This window comes from Cricetulus griseus, chromosome 6, assembly GCF_003668045.3.
Source record: "Cricetulus griseus strain 17A/GY chromosome 6, alternate assembly CriGri-PICRH-1.0, whole genome shotgun sequence".
NCBI lineage: Eukaryota > Metazoa > Chordata > Mammalia > Rodentia > Cricetidae > Cricetulus > Cricetulus griseus.
In genome coordinates, this window is record NC_048599.1 from 28,306,264 (window position 1) to 28,319,424 (window position 13,161).

Consider the following 13,161-nt stretch of genomic DNA (forward strand, 5'->3'; position numbering starts at 1 on the left):
GTCAGTAAGTAGAGGAATAAACAGAGCAGACCTGTAGGCTAATCTCATTTCCTCCCCATGTTGACCCTAAAGAAGTCCTCTCTCTTAGAGCCTAGTGGCCACCTGTGAAATCAGAGGCTCCCTCATTGAAGCTTTGTAATATGCCTTTCTGTGAATTTGCGTAGCCCTAAGGACTGGAGAAGTGGGAAGGAGGAGAGATGTCTGTAACTGCTGCTTACCCTCTTGGGGCTGACAAGAAAGAGCATAGGTACATGGGTCCAGCCAAGTGTGCTGTTAAACTTCAGGAGTGACGGGGAGCCCCAGGCTCTGGAAGCCTGTGTCCAAGCCCACCCAATCTGTGGAATTCTCTGGATCCCTTGAAGCCTCAGCTGACAGGCATTGGCAATGCTCAGCCCTGTGCTGTAGAGATGGAAAGAGCACAATAGAGGACCAAGCCAAGAGACACCAAATCAAGACACTAAGTACTTCATTCCACAGCTAGCATTCAACCATGTGGCTCCTTTCATGTCTCAGCTCCTTGCAGTCCTTCCTCCAGATTAGGACTTACCATTTTACCTATAAGCAGCAACAAGCTACTGCAGTTTTTCCGGGGTACATTCTAGGAGGGTGTCCTGTGTGCCCAGCCCAGGAATGGGTAGGTAAACTGAACTGACAGGACCGGGGCCAGTCTCAGGTGGAGGCTGGGCCTCAGGGCCAAGCTAGCACAAGCAGGTTCCCTGGCTGCGTAAGGGGGTCACATGGGTCAGGTGCTGACCACCTTGAGGCTCTAGAGCATCCTGTGATCTGTGGGGCAAAGTGACCATTCATTGTGCATCACCATCATACTTGAGGGCCGCTAAGTAGAATGTTTTGGTTTGGTTTTGGAATTGGATCATACCTGCGAAAGAGCTTAGGGCATTTTGCTCATTAAAGCATCCCTTTTTATGCAGGGAAGCATTTAAAGGAACAGATGGCTGGAATTCTTAAGATAGGTTGGGGAAAGTAGATAACCAGGGCCCTGATTTGAGGGAAGGTAAAATGGAAACATTCTCCAGTTGGGCCTTTTAATAGTAAAGGTAAAAAAGATAGTTATGTACGTTAGTTCTATTTTCTGCAAACAAAAGTTACAGTGGTCCTGTAGAATGTGCCATTTTTGTTGTTGCTGTTATTTTCCTGTGAGTCACCTTACATAATATTCTTGAGAAACACAGTATCATAGATGTGGGTAGCCTCGAATGGGGCCACCAGGAACTTCTGGTCAAGCTGTTAGTGCCTGCTTGGATCTCTGTCACCTCTCCTTCCAGCTGTGATTAGCTATCAGCAAGAGGAAATGTTTCAGGCTTATGTCCTATAGAACCCCCAAATTGGAGCCTTCACAATAAACAAAAAGCACTTAATAATGTTTTTTTTTTTATTAGCAACTTTATTAAGAGAATTTACACACCCAGGGAGTTCACCCTCACTTTAAAGTACACAACTCAGTGGGTTGTAGGTATTCACAGTGCCGTGTGTACATCCGCCCCCAGATATAATTCCTCCCCCAAAAAAACTATCCGTATTGGCAATCACCCATTTCTCCTTCCCCAGCCCCGGCAGCCCCCAGTCAGTTGTCTACAGATTTGCCTATTCTGGACAGTTCTAAGTAAAATCACTCAATATGTGCCTTTGTGTCCAGCATCTTCCACACCTTGTTTCCACTGTTCATGTGATTGTAGCAACAACACTTTATTCTGTGGCTGTATAGTCATGGAATGGCTGCATCACATTTTATTCATTTATCAGGTGATGGGCACTTGGATTGTTTCTCCCTCTTGCTTGTTATGTTGAATGCTGTTAACGTTCATGTACAAGTTTTTTGTGTGGGCAGATGTTTTCAAGTCATCGAATTCATCGGGGATGGATTTGCAGGCTCCCATGTTAACACTTCAACTTTTTGAGGAACTGCCAATGTTTTCCAAAACAGCCACACTCTTCATACTGCCAGTAATGCTCCATTTTCTCCACAGCCTCACCAAACACTTGCTTGAGGCCAAACTAGTGGTGTTATTTGCATTCTTGTCCTGTATTTTGTATTTTTTTAATGGAAAAATTTGAGCAAGAGTATGCAGGGCAGAGAGAGACCAGAGCAGCTTGCCTTTGAGGAAGAGGACTTGTGGCTTTGGTAATAGCCACCGTGGGGTAGTGATGACCAGTCATGGAGATAGGTTGAACTTTGGGGATGTTGTGGGCTAGATATGATACATGATGGTCTTTTCTCTGGGGGAAATTCCTGAAACCTTTGGACATCTAATAAGATTCAGAGCATCACTTTCACTTGGTTTGAAATTTCATAGCTCATGCAGTGGCTTACAAATAGAATCAAGGTCTACTTGTAAATCATTGTCTTTTGGTGCTAAACAGACCACTCTTACTATTTCTAGGATGCCCCGGCCCACATCCCACCTTCTCTTCTTGGCTTGCTGTCTTTTCTATTCTTAGAGCTGGCTGAGTTTTGCGTTGCATTTATCTCCTTAGTCATGAGCTTCAGCCAACCTCAGTCCAATCTAAGTCAGAGTCTCCTAAGACCTTGCCCCCAGGAATGTTTCAAGTATTAAATGGGGCTACATTCCTCTGGTAGAGTTAGTACCTGTTAACACATAGCTGGAGAACAAGTCTGTACAGCCTCCCTCTGGAACCCAGCTTCCTCATGAGTTGTCATTGATGACACTTTGTTATTGATCCATGGCTGTCTTCACAGAAGGAAAACAATCCACAGATCACTTCATATTCTCTTGTCACCTGATCTTGTACCCTTTGGTGCAGTTCCAGTAAAGACAGGTCCCACCACCAGTGACAATCCCCAGGCATATTTCCAGCTTTACAGGTCAGTAATACTTGTTTGCTCGTTGACCACTGTTCATCTTTAGAGCAGATGCTCACAGCAGGCATCCTAGGCGCTGGGCCTAGGCATTGTTTGCCCTTGGGGTGCTACACTGAATCACTTCACCCGGGCTTGACACAGAATCTATCTGCTCCTGAGAACAGGTCAAAAGGCAGGCATGGCTGAGAGTAAAGGTATGGGCAGTGAGGACCAGCAAGGCCCTGATCACTGGACGGATCCTAGAACGAATCGGGAAGTCTTACTAAGGCAGTGCTTGTGGAAATGAGAGGCCTATCCCCTACTCACAGTAAAGTTCTCTAGGTAACCACTAAACAATGTCAGTGGTTATGAGCTACATAAAGTAAGTGCTGGGAAAGTCACAGTGTAATGGTTCAGGGGGACAAGTGAATAGGAGGGGCCAGTCTGGAAGTTCAATGCAGTAAATACTCAGTCAACCTAGGGGCCAGTTTACCGGGGTCTGAGAAGTAGGAACTGTAAGACAGCAGCTGCCCAGATCTGCATCAGAAAGTGAATGCCTTTCACTCTTATCACCTTGTGTCCGTCCACACAGCTTAATTCCAAGTTCAAGGCTCAATGGACTGACTACACCTGGTTGTGAGAACCTGTAATACCTCTCAGACACTAGCAGCCAGAAGTCCCAGAAATACCCTTATTCTCTTTCCCCATCTCTGCTGTTTTGAAGGTGCACTGGAACAGGTCTGCTGAGCCTCCTGTGATGATGTCATAGCCGTGATGGAGATGGGTACCACCCTCTTGCTTGCCACAGCCTACTAGCTCCTGAAATGCTTGTTGTATGTATCAGTACATCCTGGGCCCCATCACAGCTTTAAGGAAAGGCCTTCAAGTCCCTTGTTGACAAGTTCCCGTTGTAATTCACAGATCATGCAGGTTGGAGAACCGCAAAGGGGGGTCTTTCTACACAGCACCACCAACAGCAGTGTTGCCTGGAGTCTTGTTAGAAATGAATAATCTCAGGGCCCACCTCAGACTTAGACATTTGAATTTGAGTGGTTTTTATGTGTATGGGTGTTTTGCCTGCATGGATGTATGTATGTGTACTGGGTGCATGACTGGTGTGCACTCGGCCCAAAAGGGGCAGCAGAGCTCCTAGAATTAGAGTTAACTGATAGTTATGAGCTGTCATGCAGGTGCTGGGAATTGAACCCACATCCTCTGGAAGAACAGCACTGCTCTTAACCACTGAGCCTTCTCTCCAGCCCCAATGAACTTGCCTTTTGACAAGTTCACATTCTGTGTGCACACTGAGTTTGATGTTCAAAGGTACAGATAGCTCTTTACCTTCACCTGGATATCAGGAACAAAGAACTAAATCAGCCAGTGTCAGTTGATGGCATACACGATTAATGCATTCATGTTTACATTTTCCCTGGTTGGACCTAATATCCCCTCCATTCCCTTAACCCTACGGCTCATTCAAGCATATTTCATAAAGGACTTTAAATATACGAGTGCCCCGTGAGATAATCCTCATCATTAATCATTCAGCCTCATTTCTAAACCAGAGGGTTAGAAAGGCCTGGTCGTTTGACAGAAACCAAGTGTAGAAATGACTCCAGCACACTAGTGGTGCAGTCGTGAAGTAACTGTTACCCCTGCCTGCAAGATTTCTGGAGAGTACCACTATATGTGTCTTACTAAAGGTAGTGGGGGCCCAGTGGGTGTCAGCTGCTATCATTATCAAAGTCATGTGGGTAAGTGAGCATCGAGCTCAGACACAAAGGAGAGGAACTCTGAGCCAAACCAGTGCAGGAGACAAGTGTTTATCCGGTGCCCATAGTGTGTGCAGCTTCTTATCCCAGACTGCTTCCTACAGCCCAAGGTGAAGATGGGGGCATTAGTCAAGTCCTGGACACACCCCTGAGGGGTAGCAGACCTAAATCAGCCTGGCTCTAAAATCTTTAGTTCTTTTCAGTAGAACTGTACCGAGACCTCACATGACCAAGATCCACAGGCAAACCCCACCCCAGAATCTGGAAAAGAGACACTGTGAGAAAGGAGAAATTCTGCATAATCCCAGGGATGGCATAATTTCTGAAACTGAGCCTGTTTGGCTGGGTGTTCATGTCCCTGAGCACTTAATAGCTACTGCACTAGCAGCACCCAGGTTAGAAGGGGCCTCTGATACCGTGTGGCACAACCTCCACTCTGCGGGAGACAGGCCCAGTAAGCCCTCTGAGGGTGAGATAAGGGGCTCCTCTGGGCCCCAAGGCTGGGCTTGGGCTCTATGCTGGGCCTTGCCACGTGGCCCCAGCTGCTGCTCACCTTGGCCCTCTGGGGTTAGTAGGATGGAAGCTACTCCGCACTAAACAAATGAAAAAGCAAGTCCACAGTAGATGCATGAGAAAGATTTCGGCAGGGCCGCACAGACCACAGAAATTGTCTTCATATCCAAAGCTTCCCTGCTCAGTGTGGATCAAAACAGTCACCGGGGCCCTTAGTAATAAGAGCACACCAGCTTCCTTCCTCCTCACTTGGCTAGCCTGTTAGGACGTGCCACATCGATTCAGCACCCTGGTCAGCACCCAGCCTCTGTGGTGCTGAGGAGACCTCTAGCAAGGTACATTAAGCTTGACAGCTCTCCAAGCCAGGTCAGCCCATTTCTGGAGGTAGGGGGACATCTCTGGAAGGTGAGGACCTGCCTTTCTTCCTGATCCCTGACACCACCATCCTTTCAAGCCAGCACAGGAGCCTCTGCCAGTACTCTTGGGTTTTCATTTCTTCAATGCTAAAACTAAAATTGGACATAGCAGCTACTCAGATCTCTGCTGAAAGGAATAAGGATGCTTGGGTGGCACCACCAAGTGGTCCCTGGCCTGCAGTTCAGCAGTGCCCACGGTTTTGAAGGCACCTATCTCTATGAATGCCTCAGGGAAAGAAGTTGTGCACTCCTGGCCCCAGAAGATGACATTGATACTCCCTTGGCCTCAGCCACAGTTCTCACCTTCCCACATCCTCATACCCACCAAGTCCAACTGTCCAGCTGCAGTTGAAAAACTTGGGATTCTGGTGACTGCAAAGCCACAGCTGGCCAGGGCCAGAGCAGATACTTCCTTTAATCCTGCTACTACTGCCACGGCCAACTACTGTTGTTCATTGATATTCCCTGCAAAACTCTGCAGATGTATGCATTTGGGCTCCTGCTTCTCCTGCTTTAATCTCTGATGGAAAAAATAGGGACTATAGGGAGAGTGTAGCAGCAGTGACACAGATCACCCATGAGTAGCTTCAATGAAAGAAGATGTGGACACACAAAGGAATTGAGTGAGGGAGGCTGGGAGAAGGAAAAAAAGAGGTTTTGCTGAATGTCATTGGCCCTGGAGTCAGTACTGACCTAGATGCCACACCTCCCAGGAAGAGGTTGGCATGGCAGCTGCCTTCTTTCCCTGTCCTCCTTGTTCCCCTGGGCCAGAACTGATTAGTGAGTCTCTTTTCACTTGCTACTTTTCCTTAAGCCCAGAAGACCAGCAGCCGCCACCCTGACCTTGGAGACTCAGAAGTCAAATAGGAAAAGGCTGCAAAGTTGAGGCATGGAGTCAGGGCCATGTCCCCTAGCTGTAGTAAAAGCCCTAAAGGAGAGCCATGGGTGCTACAGCATTGCCCCCACAGTGTATCTGACAGTCTTCCAGACAAGCCTGCAAAAATAGAGAGGACGGACCCTCTCACCACATTGCCACACTCATGCCTTACAGCCTTCTTATAGTAACCTGCCCATCATGCCCTTCTCCAGATGATGAAGCCCAAGTACCCACCAGGAGTCTGACTGCACACTCCTCAGTCACCTGTGTACCACCTGCCCACCTCATCTCACTCACCAGCTGCTGAGGCCCCAGAGCCCTTCCACCAATTCTCCACATCTTCCTAGTTGTTTAAGGTTCTCCTTAAGTACCCCCTTTCCAAAAGAACCTTCCTGCCCCCAAACTCACATACTCCTCCTCTGAATATCTCCCCCACCCCGACCCTCTCTCATATTCTGTACCCCACAGCACTGCACAGCCACACCATCCTGCACAAGACAGCCTGGGTGAAGCCCAGCCAGGACTGTGTTTATCTGTTGAACCATGGAAGAATACCTTGGGTGAACAAGAGAACATGAATGTTTACTGAACAATTAGGAAATGCAGGGCACTGTGCCAAGTGCTTTAAAGACATATTAACCCCTCACTGCAGTCTTATAGGGAAGGCATTAGGACTAGCACTGCTGCTTTCCAGAAGAAGAAATGGGCCAGGAGGCACTGAGCCATTGCCAAGCACCTGAGCTACCATTCCTTATACTGTCTGATGAATCAGCCTCCATGGACCCTTGGGGTTCTTCCTCTTGTCCCTCTGAGACTTGTGTACAGGCAATGCTCCAACACTGTGTGCCACTCTCTGCAACATGCAGGTGTCCTATGCTGTCTGTCTGCTCAGGACAAACCAATCCAGGAAGGGGATGGTGTGGGTAGGGGGATTCCCAGGGGCTCAAGAACAGAAGCTAAAGCAGAACAAAAAGCCAGGCTCTGGCCCTAAAGACTTTGGCTCACCTCATATTAACAATTTGGAAGCTTGGGGGAGCCTCAGCTAAATCCAACTAACTCCTCTATGCTCCATCTCTGAAGATACTTGACTCCTGGCAAGTAAATGTTAACATCCCTCCACTGATGGGCACTCCCTACTACTCCAGTTCAACCAAGACCCTGGAAAGTTTCTCTTCCAGATGAATCTAACCCTGGGTAATTTAGGGAGAAAACCAACAAACTGGATGGGAGACATCTTCCCATCGATATCCATACCACTGACAACCCACTCCCCCTAACAGAACCTCACCTCTGTCTTCTAGAAACCTCCCACCTTCTTGTCCTGCCCTCTGCTTGCTGTCACCCACAGGGAAGTGGTAACCAACAATGACCTGGCTCTCCCAGTTCCCAGCTCAGTCCCCTCCCCAAGTACTAGGGTCCTGGAATCCTCCATAACTCTGCTCCTCCCTCAAGAAAGGAAACAGGAGGGGAACTATGGAGGGGACACTGGGCTGTTGCTGGAAGGGTTGGAAGCTTAAAACCACAGGGTCTGTGGCAGACAGAGAAAGAAACCATTGTCAGCTGCCAGAGGATGCCCTGGCTTAGCACTCTGCAGCCAGAGGCTGAGTCCTTGGCTCCTGAGCAAGGTCAAATGGGAAAGCTGCAGAGATGTAGACAGGGGGTACCGTGTGTGTGTGTGTGTGTGTGTGTGTGTGTGTGTGTGTGTGTGTGTGTGTGTAGGGAGGACATTTGAAAGAGAATCCCTAGGAAGGTGAGGCTATTTCCAAGAAAAAGAGCAATGATGGTGGAATCACCCAGCAACCCCTGTTGACTGGGAGACCCAGAAGGTACCTTCGGGGAAGTGGAGGTGATGACAGGCATGGGCCTAAACACCTGGGCCTAGATACCCCAGGGCCTCAAATGAGCAAGAGGAGTCAGGTCACAGATTCCTCTCTCCCAGTAAATGTCTCTTGGGTCCAGTTATCACTGGGTTATGTCACGCCGGGGCTGGAATGAGAACCTTTCTCCATCAGGGAAACTCCTGAAACAAAGCTAAACCAAGGCCCAGAGAGGATGTTCCAGCTGCAGAGCCCACTGACAAACCACATCCACGCTTCTAGTCATGGGATCTTCTGTGTCACTAATTCTGACCCTAAGACACTACTCTAGCAAGAGCTCTGGGGAGCTGGGCAGGGACTGTAGGGCGCCAGGACTTTGCTCTGACAGGAATATAATTTTTTGTTTTATCCTTTCATTCAAACATGAATACCTACTATGTATGCCAACCATAATTCTCACCTAAGGAATGCAATATGACCCAGTTAACCCACTTAGAGAGGTGGAGTAACTTGCCCAAGGTCACACAGCCAGTAAGTGGCAGAACTCATATTCAAACCCAGATCTTACCAGTTCTGAAATCACTGTTCAGATACAATGAAGAAAGCACGGTTTGAGGGGTCTAGTGGTCTGTGGGATGGCAGAGGCAGTTCTTAGAAACGGGGCGGGCATGTTCCACCAACAGCAGGGACAACTCTACATCTAATCCCAAAGAAACCCACGGGAAGTTCTCAGCACTCCTCATTCTCCCCCCCCCCCCCCGACTTCTTCCTAAACCTCCATCCACCTGCTGGGAGATCTCAGCTGCATCTTGGGGAAATGCTTTTGGCCTCTTCAAATCTTCTTAATTCACTGACAAGGTAATGACTGCCTTGATCCATTCACATGTGCTTTCTAAAGGAGTTTCCCTATCGGAATGCAAAGCAGGTTCCTCTGGCTTGGAAAAAAAAAATGCCATTCCTTTATTTTCTAGCAGATTTAGCCCTTAAGTACATTTTATTGTGTTTAAGCTGATCTGAAGGGACAGTTCCAGGCTCCTCTCAGTAGGCACTGTAGCCTAACATGTCCCCTCTACTGCTATAGGTATCTACATCTCTTGGATTGATACATTTATTATCATCATCATGGACTAGGAAGTTGGGACCCATCACTGGTAATGCCCCATCTTGCTGTAATTTACCTAGCATACTTCCTGCCACTTTGTCTAGTATTTTCCTGCTCCAGCAGGGAAAAAGTGATTATATATATAGATATATATATATATATATATATATATATATCCTGGGCTTGGGACCTTTTGCTCTCTTGAGTTTTATCCTTTTTTAAGCCACGCCCTCTCAGTACCACAGCAGAACCTCCGAAACCAAGCTGCACAATTTTGTCCCCCTCAACCATCCCCCAGCCCTCTGCTCCAGGCAAGAACTGCCAGCATGAGCAGACATTTGATCTGTCTCAGAAGCTGTGATATTATATGCCCAGATGTTCAAGCTGCCTGGGCTAAAGGTTCATGTTCCACATAGTCAGGGCTTCTCCAGCCTACAGACCCTGTGTCACCCCATGTTCTGACCCCCACCGAGAACTAGGATCTCAGCTTATACAGGCAGCTAAGATGGAGGATGAGGAGCCTGCCTGGAGCAAGGGCTCATGGAAATGATCCTTTTAGAGTCTTCCCAGAGCCTACACAGTATTTGCTCTGGAAGTCCTCCGGGGCCTTTTGGACTAGACAGTGCTCCCCCAATGCCTGACACTAACATCACATCCCCTTACCCATGCCTATTCCCATTGTCAGAAGTTTAGAGTTTGGAGGGGCCCTGGATATTTCACTGAAGAAAGGATGCAAACAGCAATCCATGTGGCTGGAGTATCCAGGCCACTTAAGTGTACCCTATTTCTCCCCAGATGATTGGCAACTGAACTTCACTGAGAAGGACAGGCAGACATTACAAATCCAGCATTAAAGAAAATTGTTTTCTGCTACCAGGATGAAATCAGGCCCAAGTAACAGCCCACTGAGGGGGGAGGTGATAAGCCCCCAACATGCCCACAGAAATACAACCAAGTCCTCACACCTAAGTGCCCAGGAGAAACTGTGCTTTGTAAATATGCCACGAAGATAATTAGCCACCACAGGAAGTCAAATTCCAAGACCAATTCACACCATGTCAAATTTTGGATTGAACCAAACCCACTCACCCGGGCTCTGTAGCAGGGCCATGAGAACCACTGGCTCCTGGCAGTAGTAGTCACCAATGCTGGGCCAGAAGATGGCCCTGACAATGGTCAGTCCCTGCCAAATGCCCTCATCCCTCCTTGAAGGTTGTCCAGAGGCAGACTGGCTTCCTATTCCCAGGGCAGATGTGGCCCATGGCGGGGCACCCAGTCCTACTCCTCACTTTAGGGACTGGGCAACTGGGGTCTGGAGAGGGGAGGGTTATGGTTCAGTCAGTAGGGTGCTGCAGGGGGCTCACCTCAGAACCGACTTCTCCCATCATCATGAAGCCACAGTCTACCCTAGATGGTCACCCAACACTCTTACTTGGCTAATGAAGATAGTGGAGGTCTCAGAATTCCCCAAGGCATGAAGAATGGAGGCAACCTTTCACATGACTCCCAACCCTGAGAAATGCCAAGCAACCTCATCTTCTAAGAGCAGTGGTTTCCAGAAATGTATTTTTTAGCAGCAGAAGCCATCCTCCAAACAAAGCCTTATGCAAAAACTTCAAGCTGCAAAACACATCAGCAGTGCTTGCCTGGGTAGGGCCTAAGCTAGACCCCAGGCGCCCCAACCCAGCACCAAAACTCCCTCCACAGGGCCATCTGTGGATCTCACTTTGAAGCCCCAGGCTTTGGGGCACCTCCAAGCTCTGCAGCTAAAGCAGCAAGATAGTGTAGACTCTTCCTTAAGAGCCCTGGGTGGTATAGCTGGTCTCTGAGACTTGGACAACCTCATTCTCCACTAGGACCTGGCCCCCATCCCCAGCGAGCTGCCTCATACGCAGGTTGATGGAGCCATAGGTCTTCCTGGATCCCCTGCCAGGGACAAAGGTCCGCCTTCGGTACAGCTCCCCCTTGCACAGAGAGACCATAAGCAGCACAGACAGGAGCATGCCACCCACTGTGAGCAGCCCCAGGCCTGCGATGATGCACTTGTCCAGATGGGAGCCCAACCGGGCATAGTACATCTCTAGGCGCTCCATCTCCCTTGCTGTCACTGTGTCAGGGTTGACTCGGGCCTCTCGAGGGATGGCATATGCTGTTACCACCAGGAGGATTCCGCTCACCAAGAAAACCAGAGCAGAAACAAAGCCGTAGTCCACTGGGCGGCTCACAGGTTCCAGGCCTGGCCCCTCCTCTGAATGCAGAGAAAGATCATCCCGCTGGGACCGGGGCAGTGAGGGGACACCTCCAGGGGGACTGGGGGAGCTACCCAGTCTGGCATCCCCAGGGTTCTGGAAATGAGTCTCATGCTCCTCGGAGAAGAAGCAGGCATTCTCCACACCCATCCTGTGTGGCGCCACTGGGCCCAGTGGGGCTGGTCTCCTTGGAACCTGGGGACCATTGCTCAATGTCTTCAGTTCCAGACCAGGGGGAGATGCCATTGGGAAGAATGACCCCAGCTCATCCCTTGGCCCCTTGGCAGCTAGAAGAGAAAACAGAATGTCAGTTGAAGCTCAACATCCACACTTGTCCCTGGCACAGTTGTGGGGAGCTATGGACAGTAGAGCAATGTGGCCTGTGCTAGGGCACCCACTCCACAGTGGTGGTGCAATTATCCTTTCTGGGCCTCGGTTTCCCCACTGAAAAAATTCCCCGGTAACAATACTAATACTACTCCCTACTGCACAGTGCTAATGGAAAGGCTGAGGTAACCCATGTGTAAGGTGCACAGTAGAGCACCCAGGAAGTATCAATGATGGGATGTCACCATGATGGGAGAATTTAGAGTGGACATGAGGTCCATATCCCAGTCTCCTTGCTTGTGCTTAAGCTCGTGATTGAGCTCCTCTGCAAAAACAGTGTTCTCATCTGTAAAATGGGAAGCCTCCCTCCTGGGTGTGGTAAGGGTAGCGCTCATCAGGCTGTGGCCAGTTCAGCTAATAGGCAATGTTGTATGAGCTTGTGTGAGATGAGGTGATGGTGAGGTGTGGCAGACACAGTAGTATAGGAACTAGTGGACGAAAGTTTGTGGAATCTTGGGGTGGGGTGATGACATCTAAAAACTGCCAAAAACAGAGTGGGTTTTTCCCACTTTGCCTTCTTAGCAGGCAGAGGATGGGGTGTTCTAGAAAGGGAAGGGGGATCCCAAAGATCATCTGGGCCAGTTCACAGAAGACTGAAAGCCTGGCAGAGAAGCAGTGGGCAGTCAAGTTGTTGGAGCAGGAAAGGCTGAGATTTGTGTGGATTTTAGAAGGCAGAAGATCAGATGCATGGAGCACTGGGTCCAGGGAGGAAGCCCAGGGCATGTGGCCTGGCAGAAAGGAAGGTGAAGAATGGAAAGCTCAAAGCTTAACTGAGCTCAAAGTCAATACCTTTGTGTAAGCAGGCAGGGATTGGGAGTGGGGACAAAGAAGATACTACCAAATTCCTGGACACATACAACACAGACTCACTGCACATGTGCCCTCGTGCCAAAAGGTCACCAACCTGTAGCCATGGGCCAGACAGTTCACTGGAGTTCTGCCTATTTTATTTCCAATTCTATTCATTGAGTTTTGGTCCTTTACACACACACACACACACACACACACACACACACACACACACACACACACGGTTTCACCTTTTAAGCTTTGCATTCTTGTAGGGAGCAAGCAAAGTCCTCAGTGAATGTGTATTGTTGACATGGGCATGGCCACCTCAAGGACTGGTCCCACAGGAGTGGTGAAGCCTTCCTGGGAGGGGTGGCAAAGCCTTCCTCAGATCCAAATGCAAATGGAGACAGTGTGCAGA

General features: G+C 49.0%; 1 protein-coding gene across 1 annotated transcript; it reads right to left on the reverse strand.

Annotated features, from left to right (window-relative positions):
- Positions 1-11,111: 11,111 nt before the first annotated feature.
- Positions 11,112-11,846, reverse strand: Tmem74b (transmembrane protein 74B). The gene has a single exon (XM_035446066.1). It carries the CDS (start codon positions 11,808-11,810, stop codon positions 11,112-11,114), a length of 699 nt encoding a protein of 232 aa, XP_035301957.1. The 5' UTR covers positions 11,811-11,846.
- Between the last annotated feature and the right edge of the window lie 1,315 nt (positions 11,847-13,161).

What these genes read in the sequence shown, in the direction of transcription:
- Tmem74b (XM_035446066.1), bottom strand. Translation starts at nt 11,810, where the DNA reads ATGGCATCTCCCCCTGGTCTGGAACTGAAGACATTGAGCAATGGTCCC.